We start from the raw sequence: 19,963 nt of genomic DNA, 5'->3' as shown, positions 1-19,963 counted from the left end.
AAGAAAATCAACCTTCTGCTGGTATCATCTGACTCAGATGATGAAATGAACATGCGTCAGTCTGCACTGCTTTGGATCACTATTGAGCAGAACCTGTCCTCAGCATGGACACATGTCCTCTAGAATGGTGGTTGAAGCATGAAGGGACATATGAATCTTTACCGCATCTGGCAAGTAAATATCTTGTGACGCCAGCTACAACAGTGCAATGTGAACACCTGTTCTCACTTTCAGGTGACATTGTAAACAAGAAACGAGCAGCATTATCTCCTGCAAATTGTAACCAAACTTGCTTGTCTGAGTAATTAGCTGAAGTAGGACTAAGTGGACTTGTAGGCGCTAAAGTTTTACATTAACTGCATTCAAAAATAAAACAGTTTTTTGGACATAATTCTACATTTGTAAGTTCAACTTTCATGATAAAGAGATTGCACTACGATACTTGTATTAAGTTAATTGAAAAATACTATTTCTTTTATTTTTACAGTACAAATATTTATAATAAAAAATATGAAGTGACCATTGTACACTTTGTATTCTGTGTTGTAATTGAAATATATTTGAAAATGTAGAAAACATCCAAAAATATTTGAATAAATGGTATTCTATTATTGTTGAATCACACAATTAATCACAATTAATTTTTTAATTGCTTGACAGCCCTAAAAATAAGCTATTTAATTAAAAAGATAATTCAAGCTTCTAGCCATGTATTAGAGAAGAAAACTTCCACACTGTAAAACAAATGCAAACCCAGGCAGTGTTGTCTTTCAGAGTCTGCTAACAGACAGCCTTAAACACCTCAAAGGATGAACTATCGCATTCATCTCAATGAAACGTTAAGTTATCGCCATTATGATTCAGAGTGCTTGTCTACACTGGCAAGTTTTGTTGAACAGCCAGATGCTAGGGCTGTCAGAGGAGCCCAAAGGGCTGCTATTAACATCAGAGAGGCTTTGAGGAACCACTTTGACAATGAGGGGCAGTAACACATGTCTGCTTTGGAGTTGCTTCCCTGGTGCATCCACGTAGAATTTTGGGGCCCAAGATCCATGCAACACAATGCTTTAGAAGCCTGTTCCCGAGAGAGGACTGATTGCTATATGCTTCAGAATAAAAATGCTGTACCATTAAATACCTTAGCCTTTATTTATTGTTAAGAAGGGTAAAGCCTCACAACGGTGTGTAGCTCCAGCTATCATTGTGCAAGCTGCGAGAGGGGGTGGAGTGATGGGGAGGCTCCGGAGGGCTGTGAAGTGAAAAGGAATGTGTGGGCATAGAGGGGAGTGGGGTTGGCAAAGAATTGTGCATCTGCATGTGCTGCAGTGGAGGTCGACCACGGATCTGCTCAGTCTGCAGCTGTATCAAAGACTTGAGCATCTCTGTGTGATCCTCCATAACTTCTATCATCCGCTCTGTCGCTTGCCTAGCAAAAGCAGCACTCTCCTTTCTCTCCTGCCTTTCGGCTTCCCAGCACTCTTTCCATTCCCTGGTCTGTCTCTCATCGCGCTGTAGCACCTCCCGGAACATGTCTTCTTTGTTGCACCTAGGGTTTTTTTTCTTATCTGCCAAAGCCAGTCTGCAGGGGTGCATGGCGTATTCTTCAACGGCTGTACTGAACAGAAGAGGGATTGTTACATTCCAGCAAATGATTGAAACATTTTAGTAAAAAAGGGCATTTTGCTAGTAGAAATCACTTTCCCTCTGAGACTCTTTTTCGCCTTCCTCTGTAGCATGGGGCACGGGTCACTTGCTGGAGGATTCTCTGCTCCTTCAAGTCTTTAAACCACGATTTGAGGACTTCAATAGCTCAGACATGGGTGAGAGGTTTTTCGCAGGAGTGGGTGGGGGAGATTCTGTGGCCTGCCCTTGTGCAGGAGGTCAGACTAAATGATCATAATGGTCCCTTCTGACCTTAGTATCTATGAATCTATGACTCTAGGCAGGCACACAGCTCCACAAGCACCCCAATTATGGGGGGTGTTGGGAGCCGGGGGGGAAGGCGGTTGTGCGTACAGACAAAAAGGTCACAGCTTACAGGGAAGCTTTGCAGGGAATTCATTCTAAAAATTATCCCAAACTTTTTCCACAGGCGGCCAACCTGCTGGCTGACATCTTGCTGCTGCGGGTGACCAGAGAAACCAGGGCACAGCTGCTGAATGATTGTGGCTTTCACCCTGGTCTATATGCAGCTCAGCCATGTGCTGCTTTGGTCCCAGCTCCAGTGACTGCTAAATGGCATGGTCCAGTTTCCTACAATGGGTCAAGAAACAAGGCTGCAATCCCTTGGAATCTGCAGCAGAGAATTAACAAGTACCTCCTTGAAACTTTCCAGAGCCTCTCCTGCAGGTCTCAATGGGTATGTCTACACTACGAAATTAGGTCGAATTTATAGAAGTCGGTTTTTTAGAAATCGGTTTTATATATTTGAGTGTGTGTGTCCCCACAGAAAATGCTCTAAGTGCATTAAGTGCATTAACTCGGCGGAGCGCTTCCACAGTACCGAGGCAAGCGTCGACTTCAGGAGCGTTGCACTGTGGGTAGCTATCCCACAGTTCCCACAGTCTCCGCTGCCCATTGGAATTCTGGGTTGAGATCCCAATGCCTGATGGGGCTAAAACATTGTCGCGGGTGGTTCTGGGTACATATCGTCAGCCCCCCGTTCCCTCCCTCCCCCCGTGAAAGCAAGGGCAGACAATCATTTCGCGCCTTTTTTCCTGAGTTACCTGTGCAGACGCCATACCACGGCAAGCATGGAGCCCGCTCAGGTAACCGTCACCCTATGTCTCCTGGGTGCTGGCAGACGCGGTACGGCATTGCTACACAGTAGCAGCAACCCCTTGCCTTGTGGCAGCAGACGGTACAGTACGACTGGTAGCCGTCATCGTCATGTCTGAGGTGCTCCTGGTCGCCTCTGTGAGGTCGATCAGGAGCGCCTGGGCAGACATGGGCGCAGGGACTAAATTTGGAGTGACTTGACCAGGTCATTCTCTTTAGTCCTGCAGTCAGTCCTATTGAACCGTCTTATGGTGAGCGGGCAGGCGATACGGACTGCTAGCAGTCGTACTGTACCATCTTCTGCCAGGCAGGCAAGAGATGAGGATTGCTAGCAGTCGTATTGTACCATCTTATGCCAGGCAGGCAAGAGATGAAGATGGCTAGCAGTCGTACTGTACCATCTTCTGCCGAGCAGCCATGAGATGTGGATGGCATGCAGTCCTTCTGCACCGTCTGCTGCCAGCCAAAGATGTAAAAGATAGATGGAGTGGGTCAGAACAAGAAATAGACCAGATTTGTTTTGTACTCATTTGCCTCCTCCCCTGTCTAGATCACACTGCAGTCACTCACAGAGAAGGTGCAGCGAAGTAAATCTAGCCATGTATCAATCAGAGGCCAGGCTAACCTCCTTGTTCCAATAACAATGATAACTTAGGTGCACCATTTCTTATTGGAACCCTCCGTGCAGTCCTACCTGAAATACTCCTTGATGTACAGGCACCCCCTTTGTTGATTTTAGCTCCCTGAAGCCAACCCTGTAAGCCGTGTCGTCAGTCGCCCCTCTCTCCATCAGAGCAACGGCAGACAATCGTTCCGCGCCTTTTTTCTGTGCGGACGCCATACCAAGGCAAGCATGGAGGCCGCTCAGCTCACTTTGGCAATTAGGAGCACATTAACCACCACACGCATTATCCAGCAGTATATGCAGCACCAGAACTTGGCAACGCGATACCGGGCGAGGAGGCGACGTCAGCGCGGTCCCGTGAGTGATCAGGACATGGACACAGATTTCTCTGAAAGAATGGGCCCTGCCAATGCATGCATCATGGTGCTAATGGGGCAGGTTCATGCTGTGGAACACCGATTCTGGGCTCGGAAAACAAGCACAGACTGGTGGGACCGCATAGTGTTGCAGGTCTGGGACGATTCCCAGTGGCTGCGAAACTTTTGCATGCGTAGGGGCACTTTCATGGAACTTTGTGACTTGCTTTCCCCTGCCCTGAAGCGCATGAATACCAAGATGAGAGCAGCCCTCACAGTTGAGAAGCGAGTGGCGATAGCCCTGTGGAAGCTTGCAACGCCAGACAGCTACCGGTCAGTTGGGAATCAATTTGGAGTGGGCAAATCTACTGTGGGGGCTGCTGTGATGCAAGTAGCCCACGCAATCAAAGATCTGCTGATATCAAGGGTAGTGACCCTGGGAAATGTGCAGGTCATAGTGGATGGCTTTGCTGCAATGGGATTCCCTAACTGTGGTGGGGCTATAGACGGAACCCATATCCCTATCTTGGCACCGGAGCACCAAGCCGCCGAGTACATAAACCGCAAGGGGTACTTTTCGATAGTGCTGCAAGCTCTGGTGGATCACAAGGGACTTTTCACCAACATCAACGTGGGATGGCCGGGAAAGGTGCATGATGCTCGCATCTTCAGGAACTCTGGTCTGTTTCAAAAGCTGCAGGAAGGGACTTTATTCCCAGACCAGAAAATAACTGTTGGGGATGTTGAAATGCCTATATGTATCCTTGGGGACCCAGCCTACCCCTTAATGCCATGGCTCATGAAGCCGTACACAGGCAGCCTGGACAGTAGTCAGGAGCTGTTCAACTACAGGCTGAGCAAGTGCAGAATGGTGGTAGAATGTGCATTTGGACGTTTAAAGGCGCGCTGGCGCAGTTTACTGACTCGCTTAGACCTCAGCGAAACCAATATTCCCACTGTTATTACTGCTTGCTGTGTGCTCCACAATATCTGTGAGAGTAAGGGGGAGACGTTTATGGCGGGGTGGGAGGTTGAGGCAAATCGCCTAGCTGCTGGTTACGCGCAGCCAGACACCAGGGCGGTTAGAAGAGCACAGGAGGGCGCGGTACGCATCAGAGAAGCTCTGAAAACCAGTTTCATGACTGGCCAGGCTACGGTGTGAAAGTTCTGTTTGTTTCTCCTTGATGAAACCCCCCGCCCCTTGGTTCACTCTACTTCCCTGTAAGCTAACCACCCTCCCCTCCTCCCTTTAATCATTGCTTGCAGAGGCAATAAAGTCATTGCTGCTTCACAGTCATGCATTCGTTATTCATTCATCACACAAATAGGGAGATGACTACCAAGGTATCCCAGGACGGGTGGTGGAGGAGGGAAGGAAAATGCCACACAGAATTTAAGCACAGCACTTTAAAAGTTTACAACTTTAAAATTTATTGAATGACAGCCTTCTTTTTTTGGGCAATCCTCTGTGGTGGAGTGACTGGTTGGCCGGAGGCCCCCCCACCGCGTTCTTGGGCGTCTGGGTGTGGAGACTATGGAACTTGGGGAGGAGAGCGGTTGGTTACAGAGGGGCAGCAGTGGCAGTCTGTGCTCCAGCTGCCTTTGCTGCAGCTCAACCATACACTGGAGCATACTGGTTTGGTCCTGCAGCAGCCTCAGCATTGAATCCTGCCTCCTCTCATCACGCTGCCGCCACCTTTGAGCTTCAGCCCTGTCTTCAGCCCGCCACTTACTCTCTTCAGCCCGCCACCTCTCCTCCCGGTCATTTTGTGCTTTCCTGCACTCTGACATTATTTGCCTCCACGCATTCGTCTGTGCTCTGTCAGTGTGGGAGGACAGCATGAGCTCGGAGAACATTTCATCGCGAGTGCGTTTTTTTTTCTTTCTAAGCTTCACTAGCCTCTGGGAAGGAGAAGATCCTGTGATCATTGAAACACATGCAGCTGGTGGAGAAAAAAAAAGGGACAGCGGTATTTAAAAAGACACATTTTATAAAACAGTGGCTACACTCTTTCAGGGTAAACCTTGCTGTTAACATTACATACATAGCACATGTGCTTTCGTTACAAGGTCGCATTTTGCCTCCTCCCACCGCGTGACTACCCCCTCAACCTTCTCCCCTCCCTGTGGCTAACAGCAGGGAACATTTCTGTTTAGCCACAGGCAAACAGCCCAGCAGGAATGGGCTCCTCTGAGTGTCCCCTGAAGAAAAGCACTCTATTTCAACCAGGTGACCATGAATTATATCTCACTCTCCTGAGGATAACACAGAGAGATAAAGAACGGATTTTGGTTGAATGCCAGCAAACATACACTGCAATGCTTTGTTCTACAGTGATTCCCGAGTACGTGTTACTGGCCTGGAGTGGTAAAGTGTCCTACCATGAAGGACGAAATAAGGCTGCCCTCCCCAGAAACCTTTTGCAAAGGCTTTAGGACTACATCTAGGAGAACCGCAAATGCCAGGGCAAAGTAATCCTTTCACATGCTTGCTTTTAAACCATGTATAGCATTTTAAAAGGTACACTCACCAGAGGTCCCTTCTCCGCCTGCTGGGTCCAGGAGGCAGCCTTGGGTGGGTTCGGGGGGTACTGGCTCCAGGTCTAGGGTGAGAAACAGTTCCTGGCTGTCGGGAAAACCGGTTTCTCCGCTTGCTTGCTGTGAGCTATCTACAACCTCCTCCTCACCATCATCTTCTTCGTCCCCAAAACCTACTTCCGTATTGCCTCCATCTCCATTGAAGGAGTCAAACAACACGGCTGGGGTAGTGGTGGCTGAACCCCCTAAAATGGCATGCAGCTCATCATAGAAGCGGCATGTTTGGGGCTCTGACCCAGAGCGGCTGTTCGCCTCTCTGGTTTTCTGGTAGGCTTGCCTCAGCTCCTTCAGTTTCACGCGGCACTGCTTCGGGTCCCTGTTATGGCCTCTGTCCTTCATGCCCTGGGAGATTTTCACAAAGGTTTTGGCATTTCGAAAACTGGAACGGAGTTCTGATAGCACGGATTCCTCTCCCCAAACAGCGATCAGATCCCGTACCTCCCGTTCGGTCCATGCTGGAGCTCTTTTGCGATTCTGGGACTCCATCATGGTCACCTGTGCTGATGAGCTCTGCATGGTCACCTGCAGCTTGCCACGCTGGCCAAACCGGAAATGAGATTCAAAAGTTCGCGGTTCTTTTCCTGTCTACCTGGCCAGTGCATCTGAGTTGAGAGTGCTGTCCAGAGCGGTCAGAATGGAGCACTCTGGGATAGCTCCCGGAGGCCAATACCATCTTATTGTGTCCACAGTACCCCAAATTCGAGCCGGCAACGTCGATTTAAGTGCTAATCCACTTGTCAGGGGTGGAGTAAGGAAATCGATTTTAAGAGCCCTTTAAGTCGAAATAAAGGGCTTCATTGTGTGGACGGGTGCAGGTTTAAATCGATTTAACGCTGCTAAATTCGACCTAAAGTCCTAGTGTAGACCAGGGCAATGTCTATCGACACCCTGCTTGGCCATGCAGATTAGCTACACAGGGCAATGTCCAGCTCACAGAAAACACTACCTGCCTCCCACTTTTTGATTCCCTACACAAGCCACAGCAACTTACCTGGCATCTCATCTGCTTCCTGCTCCCCGTTGAGCATTTCTGGAGTGGAGAAAAGTTTCTGGCTGCCTGCCCCACTGGGCAACCCCGCTGGGAGCGCCACATCCTCTTCTAGCTCGACATCTTCATCCAGAATTTCAGCCTGTGGGTTACCCCTCTTTCTGCTGCCTGCGAAGTATCCACGGGGCTATCGGCGATGGAGGTGGGGTCACCAAAGAGGATAGCATTCAGCTCCTTATAGAAGCGGCACATCTTAGGTGCATCACCGGAGTGATGGGTCACCTCCCGTGCCTTATGGTACGCCTGCCTCTGCTCCTTTATCTTCGCTTTGCACTGCTGCATGTCCCGATCATAGCCCTTTTCGCACAAGCCTCAAGAAATTTGCCCATATGTGTCCCGATTCTTCCAGGTCACTCGCAGTTGTGGCTGAACAAACTCCTCTCCCCATATACTGATCAGATCCAACAACTCAGCGGTGGTCCAAGCGGGAGCGCATTTGGTGCGATAGCCAGCCGAGCTCACCTGGGAAGCTCCTCTGGGAAGCCAGCCAGCAGGCAATGAGATTTAAAATTCCCGGGGCTTGCAAGGGGGAGTGGCGGGTTGGTTGCAGGGCAACGGAGTTCAAACCACTGACCAGATCGGCAGCATGGGAATTGTGGGATACTTTCTGGAGGCCAATAAAATAGAGAAAAATAAAACCTGTGGTGTCTACACTGCATGTTTGTTGACAATAAAGGGAGAGGAAAAGACAAAAAAGTCTCTTGCAAGACTGGAAGTGTTTTGTCACCAAAAGTAGAGGGGGGTTCGAAAAAAGTCACATTGCAGTGTGTATGCTCTTGCTGTTTTGTCGCCAAAAGCCAGTTTTTGGCGACAAAACTTGCTAGTGTAGACAAGAGTGGATGTTTTGGATGCCACCAGTTGCATCCAGTGTGGTTGAGCACTAAAGCTGAATCTACATTAGAAAATGTATCATTCCAACTTGAACCGGTGGGATTACACCTGAGCAAGTTACAATGGTGTAAATCAAGCATCCATACTCGGCGTCCTGTTTTGGTGAGCACTGCATTCACACTGCACTGTGAGCACTGCATTCACACACAGAAGACTCCCCGCGAGCTTCGCAAGACCTGTGAATTGCTGCAGATCTCCCTGCATTTTTTTCTGCCCATCGCCCATCTAGATTGGTTCTGAAGTGCATGAGCAGTGCTTACATGGAGAGGGTCCAGAACTGGGCCCCACGACAACCTCATGCTACCAATACCAATGGCCCCTCCCCAAAAGCTGCTGCTGCATCATTATGCAGAGTCGCGCCTCCACGGGGTGATGGTGCTTGAAGAGAGAGAGAAGATTTTTAGTTATTTTCATTTAATTTTCAGTAGGTTTTTAAGAGTTTTATTTTGCCTTTTTTTGGTTCTTCATTTTCTTTTTGTTTTTTATTTTGTCACTGAACAAATGGTTTCCCTTTCTTTCTCTTGTGTTTCCCTCTGGGTGCCAATGATGGGAGTGATCTGGACTCCGCCATGCAGTTCAGTCTCATGTCCCACAATGCAGTGGGGCCCTGGAAAAGAGGGGGAGAATCCTCAGGAGAAGGGGTAAGGTGATGAGTAGTTGCTGGAGCACCAGCGGTGGCAAATGTGTTTACACAAAGGTCAAAGATAACCTTGCTTCTATCATTTAATTAATGAGCCTACGCTATTTAATTGCAGCTGGCAAGAGATGTTAAGAGTAACAAGAAGGGTTTCTTCAGATATGTTAGCAACAAGAAGAAAGTCAAGGAAAGTGTGGGCCCCATACTGAATGAGGGAGGCAACCTAGTGACAGAGGATGTGGAAAAAGAATGTACTCAATGCTTTTTTTGCCTCTGTCTTCACCAACAAGATCAGCTCCCAGACTACTGCACTGGGCAGCACAGCATGGGGAGGAGGTGACCAGCCCTCTGTGGAGAAAGAAGTGGTTCGGGACTATTTAGAAAAGCTGGACGAGCACAAGTCCATGGGGCCGGATGTGCTGCATCTGAGAGTGCTAAAGAAGTTGGCGGATGTGACTGCAGAGCCATTGGCCATTATCTTTGAAAACTCATGGCCACCGGGGGAAGTCCCGGACGACTGGAAAAAGGCTAATGTAGTGCCCATCTTTAAAAAAGAGAAGGAGGATAATCCTGGGAACTACAGGCCAGTCAGCCTCACCTCAGTCCCTGGAAAAATCATGGAGCAGGTCCTCAAGGAATCAATTCTGAAGCACTTAGAAGAGAGTAAAGTGATCAGGAACAGTCAGCATGGATTCACCAAGGGAAAGTCATACCTGATTAATCTAATTGCCTTCTATGATGAGATAACTGGCTCTGTGGATGAAGGGAAAGCAGTGGACGTGTTATTCCTTGACTTTAGCAAAGCTTTTGACACGGTCTCCCACAGTATTCTTGCCAGCAAGTTAAAGAAGTATGGGCTGGATGGATGGACTATAAGGTGGATAGAAAGTTGGCTAGATTGTCAGGCTCAACAGGTAGTGATCAATGGCTCCATGTCTAGTTGGCAGCCGGTATCAAGTGAAGTGCCCCAAGGGTCGGTCCTCGGGCCGGTTTTGTTCAATATCTTCATAAATGATCTGGAGGATGGCGTGGATGGCACCCTCAGCAAGTTTGCAGATGACACTAAACTGAGAGGAGAGGTAGATACACTGGAGGGTAGGGATAGGATACAGAGGGACCTATTGGGTCAAAAGAAAACTGAGGAGGTTTGGGCCACAAGACTGGTCCAAAAGAAATCTGATGAGGTTCAACAAGGACAAGTGCAGAGTCCTGCACTTAGGACGGAAGAATCCCATGCATCGCTACAGACTAGGGACCAAATGGCTCGGCAGCAGTTCTGCAGAAAAGGACCTAGGGGTTACAGTGGACGAGAAGCTGGATATGAGTCAACAGTGTGCTCTTGTTGCCAAGAAGGCCAATGGCATTTTGGGATGTATAAGTAGGGGCACTGCCAGCGGATTGAGGGACGTGATCGTTTCCCTCTATTTGACATTGGTGAGGCCTCATCTGGAGTAGTGTGTCCAGTTTTGGGCCCCACACTACAAGAAGGATGTGAAAAAATTGGAAAACGTCCAGCGAAGGGCAACAAAAATTATTAGGGGACTGGAAGACATGACTTATGAGGAGAGGCTGAGGGAACTGGGATTGTTTAGGCTGCGGAAGAGAAGAATGAGGGGGGATTTGATAGCTGCTTTCAACTACTTGAAAGGGGGTTCCAAAGAGGATGGATCTAGACTGTTCTCAGTGGTAGCTGATGACAGAACAAGGAGTAATGGTCTCAAGTTGCAGTGGGGGAGGTTTAGGTTGGATATTAGGAAAAACTTTTTCACTAGGAGGGTGGTGAAACACTGGAATGCGTTACCTAGGGAGGTGATGGAATCTCCTTCCTTAGAAGTTTTTAAGGTCAGGCTTGACAAAGCCCTGGCTGGGATGATTTAGTTGGGGATTGGTCCTGCTTTGAGCAGGGGGTTGGACTAGATGACCTCCTGAGGTCCCTTCCAACCCTGATATTTTATGATTCTATTTAATATCTTTATTAATGACCCGGAAGAAATTCAAATCATCACTGATAAAGTTTGCAAGTGACACAAAGATTGTAGCAATGGTAAGTAAAGAAGAGGACAGAGTGATATGGACCACTTGGTGTAAGGAATCAGGGCTTGCAGCAGAGCCAGTCTGCAAGCAACCTAACACGCACAGCTGGCCTGTAGTAGGCGGCCTGATTGGCTGGAAGAGTCAGCAGACTGGCTCTTAACCCCAGCGGCAGCAGCTCTGCAGTGGCTTCTCAAAGCATTTGTCCACACTAGTGATAGCTCTTGCCTTGGCCCCAGCCTTGCCTCGGCCCCAGCCTTGCCTCATTCCAGGTAACCCAGCTCTGAGCCCATGGCTCTGATTCCTGACTTTGGACTCCTGTTCCAACCACTAGGCCTGACTGCCCATGTCCTGGTCTCCGGCACTTGGTAAGCTGCACAAGCAAATGTGCATTTCAATATGGCTAAATATAAAGTCATACATCCAGGAACAAAGAATTTAGGCCGTACTTACAGGATGGGGTACTCCATTCCAGGAAGCAGCAACTCTGATGTGGCGGCCATGGTGAAAAAATCAGCTGAACACCAGCTTCCAGTACAATGCCATGGCCAAAAGGGTTAATGTGCTCCTTGGATGTACAAATGAGAACATTGAGTAGGAGTAAGGATGATTTTTTTCCTCCCACTGATATGACCGCTGCAGGAACAGAATGTCTAATTCTGGTGTTCACAATTCAAGAAGGATGTTGATAAATTGGAGGGGGTTCAGAGAAGAACCAGGAGAATGATTAAAAGATTACAAAACATGCCTGATAGTGTCAGACTCTCTTTATGCTAAATAGATTCAGCTTCTTGAAAAAGTTAAGGGGTGACTTGATTACAGTTTATAACTATCTACACGGGGAACAAGCATTAGATAACGGGCTCTTCAGTCTAGCAGACAAAAAGATAACACAAGCCAATGGCTAGAAGTTGAAGCTAAACAAATTCAGACTGGAAATAAGGCTTTTTTATTAATTATTATTATTAAACTGTAAAGGATAATTAACCATTGGAACAACTTACCAAGAGCTGTGGTGAATTCGCCATCACTAGCAATTTTTAATGAAGACTGAATCGCAGGAATAGGCTGCCATTAATTTAGACAGAGCTGTCTAAATAACACTAGTGGTCACTCCAGCCCCTGCAGTGGCCCAGGATCAGGTGGGTGAAAAAGTGGCCTAAAGCTACCTTAGCCCTGCTTCACCTGGGTGGAGAGGTTGGTGCTATGCCTCTTGGAGGCTAAGCACAGGATCTCACCCACAATGTCCAGTCACCTGTCCAGGAGGGTGAGGGAAAGAGGAGCGGCATCCCCTCTTGCGTCAGAAGATTCAGCTACCTCCAAACTGCCCAACACCTAAACTGTTGCCCACCTTCCTGAATCTCAGAATTACCAACTTTTCCCTGCCCAGCTGTTGATCTCCAGGTTCCCCTCCATCCACATTCAGCTACTGTATCTTCAATACAAAAATTAGCCAAACATTGAAAATTTAAGGGTATAAACGAAGATGTCTTTGGTATTAAAAAAAAAACAAACAAACAAAAAAAACCACACCTCAGACACCACAAGGGATAGTGTATGGGGTGCATTATCTGTTTTAATAGACTAGGGGAAAGTGCACTGGATTAAGTCAAGAGACTTGAGGTTTTCTCCCAGATTTATTACCAGTTTGGAGGCTGACCTTGCACAGGTCACATCACCCCTGTGCCTCAGTTTCCCCCCTGTAAAATGGAGACAAATACTGTCTTTTGTAGGGCCCTTTCAGAGAACTTTTCTTCTGTACATCTAAAAGAGCTAGATGTTGCTGAATTAAACTAGAACTAGAACTGAGTAGCTGAATTAAAATTTACCTAAATCTGCTGCAGAAACCACAGGGCGTTGGCACAACAGTTTCAGCTTGCTGCTGAGTCCCAATTATAACATTCGCATTTACTGGAGGATAAGCCACTAAGTTAGTTATTTTTCTTGAGGACTAGATCAGTGCTACTCAAAGTGGTGGTCCGTGGACTGCTGCCAGTCCACGAGCCATCAGCTGCCGGTCTGCGCGCATATTGGAAAAAAAAAAAATTGCCGGTCCCCCACATCACATAGCTTGAGAAGCACTGGACTAGATACTGAGCCAGTGGACAGGTTAATTTGGGTATCTGCTAAAAGGAGGGAGGCAAGTGCAAAGACAGAAAAATATGGAGAAAACCTACCACAACTGGAATGACCACATTGAGTCACTCTGGAACTGCATAATACATAGTTTCCTTGTTTGCTGTCTTAACTCCACACCCATCTGTCTCCACTAAAACTACACGCAATTGTTTCATTTTACAGTATTTCTGTAAGAAGATCTCCATTTCCTCATCTCCATTTGGAAAATTTACTACAACAGAGTGGCTGCTTTTCTCCCCCCAGGAAGTTCACCTGCATGTTAAAAGCTTTTGGGTGAAAACTCAGACCATCTTTGCCCAAAAAAAAGGTCAAAACCAAAATCTCCATACTTTAATTTAACATCTTACGTGTTTGTCATATCCATGTTCAGCTAACTACAGTACAGACAAAAAGCCTACTTATGTAAAAGCAAAAGGAGGAAATAGCATTGTAAAACATATATTCCCCCGATAGCTGTGAAAGTGCTAAGGGAATTTGGGGTTAATTTATTCCTGACATATTGGGAACAGTTTTATCATAGCTGGAAAGGGAATACAAATTACATTCATCTCCATAACACAGAAAAACAAATGTGTTTGTAATTTAAAAGTCCACAACTTTGGGAGTAAAGCACGGCCAGGCTACAGCAGTGATGCAATCACCTGAGTGATTAGTCATTTAGTTCTTATTCTATGCTGTTGTTTTAATTTTATTTGAGGAGAGGAACAAAGGCGCTGCCCCATTTACTCAAAGCCCAGAAACTTTCTCCAGACTCCAACTTCATGTTTGTCTTTTTTGCCCCCCCCCGCCTTTTTTTTAAAAAAGCTAATAATTTGGCAACCTCACCCTTTAGTATTTACGCCACTACCCCTCTCTGTATTCCCTAGGTCTTCTAGTCTCTGAAATACATTCATCTGTAGATTCCCAAGATCACATGAAACACTTCATATTAAAAAAGGGACATTCCCTCCTGCCCCCACCCCACAATGTCCAAATCCTTCTCCCTTAGAGTTGCTACTACTACCACCAGTAGTAAAAAATTTTGAACTGCAAATAACATCTGCTTCCCCCTCATCACTATACAATCCGATAATTTATTAACACAAGAATCCAGAACAATAAGTTATTGAGTAGAGCTGGCCAGGAATTCTCCATCAAAATATGTTTTTGATGGAACAAAGCAGTTTCTGCACAATCAGTTTTCCCTGGAAAAGTTTTGAGTTTACTGAACTTTTTTTTTTTTTTTTGGGGGGGGGGGGGGGAATTTTCCATTGTTAAGTTAAAAATTAAATATTACATTTTGTGTAGCATCAATATTAATATGTCTCACCTAAGCTGATGCAGTGCCTTATTGGAATTGTAGGTCTGGTACCTCACACTCCCATTCCCCTCTATAGGCCAATTTCCCTAGCTGAGCCACTGATACTGCATACAGCAGCCTCCCCTCTGGCTGAGCTGCTGCAGTGCATTATGGGAGTTGCAAACAGGGAGTCAAGCCCATATAGGAGAACGGAGGGAAGGAGCACCCAAACTGCCGCTCCCATGAGGCACTGCAGCATCTTAGGGGGACACAGATTAAAGTCAAACCAAGCCAAAACTAAATGTTTTGACATCTTCAGATTGCAATTTTTCACAATGCTGCATTTGAATATTTTAACTTTTCATCCTGATTCAGGATGAAAAATTCTGAAATATCAAAATTTACTAAAGGATGGAAATTATGAGAATAGTACAGCAGGTCAGATCAATGTTTCATAGATTTTTAGGCTGGAAGGGACTGTTAGATCATCTAGTCTGACCTCCTGTATATCACAGGCTGTTAAATTTCACCTAAATGATCCTATATTAAGCCCAATGACTTTAGTTAAATTTAAGCATTTCAGTCCTTAGGAGACAACTGTTGTGTTCCGCAGGCAAAGAGGAGAGACCAAGGTGCCACCCAGGCCTCAGCTATGGCAAGGAACTGAGGAGGTGAAATATGCCCAGCTGGTCCTAGCAGGCAATCCACGCTGAAAAGAAAGGCAATCCTCTCCTCAAGATCCCTGACAATCTAACCTGCGGGGAAATTCCTTCTTAACTCCAAGTCTAATGATCAGTTTAATCCCAAGCACTGGGAGCAAGATATACCAACCAAGTATCTAAGAAAGAGGATTCTCTGTATCACTTCGAAGCATTGGTCCATCCTGTCCAGTTTCTCCTCTCAAGCTGTAGTCAGTCTCTGATGCTTCCGAGGAAGCCAAAAAAATCCAAAACAAAACCCAGAATACATCTGGCCAATTGTGTGTCAGGGGAAAAAAACCCTTCCTGACCCTGGAGATGACCAACAAACTCTGAAGCATGAGATTTGTTTATAATCACTGTCTGAATGCAGAGCTGTGAGTGTTATGAGCATACTGAGGGTAATGCCTGCAATCCTGTCCTCCCCATGTCCATGAAGGAAAGGAAGGGGATGAACCGAGGAGATTCCAAGGCTGGAAGGGACCATCATGACGATCCCAGACACTCCCCCTCCCATCGTGGGACATAGAATTTCTCCCAGAAACTGGATTAAAGCATAACTTTTAGAAAGATATCTAATCTTGACATAACGACTTTAAATTACGGTGCTTAAGCTTCACATTGTAAGGTTTGTTTTCCACCCCTAGATCATGTTTGTGGACCTCCTTCAAACTCTCTCCAGTATTTCCACTGGAGTATGAAGTATGGACACCAGAACTGGACATAGTGTTCTAATAGTGTTCTTACAGTGCTCTGCATGGAGACATGATCACTTCAATCCTTCAGGTTCAACAATCCTGGGCTTGCCTCCCTGTGCAGTCCATGGAGAACTCCACTGAAGCACCTCCCTACATCATCTCCACCCCAACCCCCTCAATATTCTACATGGTGTCAGGGGCCACTGTCCTATCCCTATCATCCCATCTCGGGAGACACTAAGGACAAGCACAGCTACACCTACACCAAGCTTGGCTTTCACAATTCACTGAATATGTCGCTAAAGTCAGCATGCATGTTCATTCTCTTTCATAAGTTCTGTTGTATTAATTTATTACGTTTTTATATGTATTTACCATTTAAATTGCAGATATTTTTCTTTTCACTCATTCTGTGACAGAACAAAATTTATTTTTTGGAACACAATTCATCTTCATTAGTTCACAGCATAGTCTGCAGAATATCTAGCAGTTCTGCAAGCAACCAATTACTTGTTACCATGCAGCGTGACAACTCATAGGATCAGTGACAAACGAATGTACAGCAAGCACCTCAAAATTAATAGGTGCATTGACAGTATCTTATTCACACAAGTACATCAAGCACCACACATTTCCTAACAGGCGCCAAAATAGCAGGACCACGCAGAGCACAGTACACCACAATGTATTCCTCTGGCTCACTGTTAACATGCTCTTTCAAAGCCTCCCTCAGTTGTATAGCTCTGCTCTGATCTGATAGCCCTTGTGTCTGGCTGTTCAAACTCAGACACCTGTTCCATCTCCACCCTGGCAGCAACTTTTCCCCCTTGGCTTCACAGATATATGGAACAGAATGGACTGCTCTAACCATTGGGATATTTTTCTCACTGAGATCCAATCTTGTAAGTAAACAACACAAGCGTCCCTTCTATTTACCAAAAACCACATTCAGCTGTCATTCTGCACCTGCTGGGCCAATAGCTTAATCTTTCCTTGGTGCTGTCAAGGTGGCTGGTGTACAGTTCCCTGAGGCAAAGTAGTAAAGGGCAGGCTTGGTCCCCCAAGATCACTATTGGCACTTCAAAATTCCCCAATAGTAATCTGCTTGTACCTTTCCAAACAGTCCTATTTTCTTAGAGATGTGAGCGAGTGTCACACACCTTCTCTGACCAGCATACGCTGATGTCAGTGAAGCATCCCTGGTGGTCCACCAGTGCTTCCATAACCATGGAAAAGTAGTGCTTTCCGTGACTGTACTTTGTAGCAAGGTGGTCTGGTGCTGAGAGAGAGATGTGTGCTGTCTATTGCCCCATCGCAGGTTGGGAATCCCACTTTTGCAAACCCCTCCACTATGTCCTGAATATCACCCAGAGTCACAGTCCTGTGCAGTAGGAGGCGATTAATGGCCCTGCACACTTGCATGACAAAGCCCCCCCACAGTAGATTTTCCAATTCCAAAAGGACTTCCCACTGACCCAGGAGAAATCCAGTGCTGTAAAATTCCACACAGAAATCACCACTTGCTTCTCCACTCTCTGTGCAGCTCTCAGTTTGGCATCCCTGCACTGGGGGCTGGAGCGAGCTTGGCCCACAGATCCAGGAATGTGACCTCATGCCTCCAAAAGTTCTGCAGCCATTGGTCATCCCAAACCCGCATTACAATACAATCCCAACAGTCAGTGCTCATTTCTTGAGCCCAGAAGCAGTGCTCCACTAGCTGCAGCTGCTCCATAAACCCCACCGACAACCTTGAATTGGTTCTCGCTTGTCCCACAGCAATCTGTCCTCCAAAAAAATCATCCTATTCCCCACTCTTTCATTTAGTGCAGCTCTGCTAAAACTGGATGATCGGGTGTCTTGTGCTTGCAATACTTATGACAATACTGCAGAGCTGTGCAGAGTCCATGCTTCTGACAGAGATGGTGGACAGTGAGGAGGACTGCACGGGTTTGTGAGATTTTGAAAAAAGGCACAAAAGTTATGGGATATAGATGACCTTATGGGATGGAGACAATTGCATACTGAGAAGCTGCCCCCTTGTCACCCAGGCATGACTGGGAGCGTTTCAGCCTCAGCATGCATTGCCAAAAAACTTCCCAAAAGACTGTGTGGGTCAGTGGCAAATTGCACATTGGGATATCATGGTGCACTGTGCTGTGCATCAGTGTACTCACCAGGAGTGCTTGTACACACACCAGACACATGGAGCCAAGTATGCACATTCACAAGCAATATACTAACTGTGGTGGCTTTATGCCAATGTAACTTGTTGACCGAAGTTTATAGTGTAGACATAGCCTTAAAACACTACCGCATCACCTGTTTATGTTTCCCCAGGGCCAGCCCACAACATTCTGGCACCTCAGGCGGGGAGCTCAAATGACACCCCCATGCCCTCTCACTTGGACCAAAACTTTGAAAGGTCTCAATTCTGCCTTCTTCCTGTTCTACTCCTCTCATGGTACTGCTCTGCTACCTACCCAAATAAAGGAGAACTAACAACTTAAAATGCCTTGTTCAAAAATTTTAAGTAACACTTAACTTTCAAACGCCTGAACAGCAAATGGAACTTTTCTTGTCTGCATAGTAAACACTGGCATTTTTATCTCTTTGAATAATCAAAGTGGTGCTTTCCATGCCTTCTTGGTTGCAAAGATTTGAACAAAAGCATTTGGAAAGAGGGTAGTCATCTTATTTGTGCACATATATTCCAGAACAGCCTTTGGAGTTGATCCTGCAGAAATGGATCTTGAAAGGGCTTTCAGTTCAGCACCTAAATCACTCGCATCAATATTGCGCATGTCATCATGAGTCAACAGTGTCTCTAGTGCCCTGCATTGCTGGTGTAGGTCTTCTTCAGGTATAGCAAGGAGTTCTGGAATATCATACAACATCCCAAATATACTGCTGCGTTCCTTGAGCTGCATGAAACGTTCAACTGACTGTATTCCACAATCTAGCACCCGGTTAAATAATTCAACTTTGAATTGTTGTTTGGGGTCTTTTATGGGATTATCCCGTGCCTCATAATCAAAATGTCGTCTTCTTCGGTGACTCCTGTATTCTTGAATGGGTGGGAAAATAGCTTCAGTGTGAAATTCCTCTGCCAACTTCTGTGCACTCTTCAGAATGTTTTGAAATCCCTCATCTGACCGGTAAGACTGTAGGTATGACTTTGCTTTGTCCAGTTGTTCCATTGCTCCAGATATATCAAGGTCGACACCTTGGAGTCTCTTGCCTACATTTATTTCAAACAGTATGTCATGCCACAACACTAAGCCACACGGAAATTTGAAGTTATGCATGTTTCTGGTGATTCCATTTCCCTCTGCCACTGTTCTCCCACAAACAGCTCCTGTCATAGCATTATCCTCCATAATGGCAACTATGGCATCATCTATCTTCCCAATTTGGTGTTTGATAGGCTCTCTTGCCTCCACTCAACTTTCCCATCATGTGGCACTCAGTGGTTTCAGCTTCAGAGAGGATGTTCCCAGATGTTGCTTCAAAATTTGCCATTGATGAGTTGATGCAGAGAAAAATACATAGATGCTTTGAATTACATTAAAAATTCAGCAGCCTCACTAGAAGCTGATGCTGCATCACTGACCACCAAGTTCAATGAATGAGAACTGCATGGGACAAAAAAAGATTGAGGGTTTAAACCCTTGGATCTGTGTCTGCACTCCTCTGTTCTTTCCTCTCATGCTGGCACCATTATCATAGCCCTGACCTCTCACATCAGCTATTGCAATTCCCGTATCTTCCAACTTTTTAAGAAGCACATTTGTCATACCAGCTCCTGTAGTATCATCAATGTCAATAAATTCTAGAAAATGCTCTCTGACAGTCACCATTGCAGGGACATTTTCACTAGGTTCTGTTGTTGTTACAAAACACACTATTAAAGTCATTCGTTCAGGGTTCAGGGAAGCAGCAGGAAACAGAAAGCTCCCCGAGAAGCTGGTGTTAATCAGTCCAGGCTCCTGGGAGTGCTAGAGAGGTACATAAAAGGCTCCTTCTCCTCCTACCTCTCCCTACAGTTCCTGCTGCTTTCTGTTATTCCCTCTCACCTTTTCTCCTGCCTGCCTGTTATGTCTCTTGTGCCCTCCTTCCTCTAGCACAGCACTCCACCATCTCTGTGCATCCAGAGCAGAGAGAATACATATGCACCAGCAGCAGACA

General features: G+C 46.3%; 2 protein-coding genes across 4 annotated transcripts in view; both read right to left on the bottom strand.

The window, feature by feature from the left end:
- Nucleotides 1-19,963, bottom strand: part of SNX31 (sorting nexin 31) — a 75,371-nt gene that overhangs the window by 25,900 nt on the left and 29,508 nt on the right. The gene's annotated exons all lie outside the window — the stretch shown is intronic.
- On the bottom strand, nucleotides 5,166-8,012 carry LOC142070740 (uncharacterized). Its single transcript, XM_075124718.1, has 2 exons — nucleotides 6,291-8,012; nucleotides 5,166-5,702 (listed from the first exon to the last, which is right to left on the bottom strand). The coding sequence occupies exons 1-2, from the start codon at nucleotides 6,871-6,873 to the stop codon at nucleotides 5,167-5,169; spliced, it is 1,119 nt and encodes a 372-aa protein (XP_074980819.1). The 5' UTR covers nucleotides 6,874-8,012; the 3' UTR covers nucleotide 5,166.

Source organism: Caretta caretta, chromosome 2 (genome assembly GCF_965140235.1).
Source record: "Caretta caretta isolate rCarCar2 chromosome 2, rCarCar1.hap1, whole genome shotgun sequence".
Classification (NCBI taxonomy): Eukaryota; Metazoa; Chordata; order Testudines; family Cheloniidae; genus Caretta; species Caretta caretta.
Note: the sequence above shows the minus strand (reverse complement) of the source record. Positions and strands in the feature narration are given on the sequence as shown.

Excerpts from the sequence above, each read along its gene's own strand:
- LOC142070740 (XM_075124718.1), bottom strand. The coding sequence starts at position 6,873 with ATGCAGAGCTCATCAGCACAGGTGACCATGATGGAGTCCCAGAATCGC. Across the intron at positions 5,703-6,290 it reads AGGCGGAGAAGGGACCTCTG|CTGCATGTGTTTCAATGATC; the intron begins GTGAGTGTACCT and ends TTTCTCCACCAG.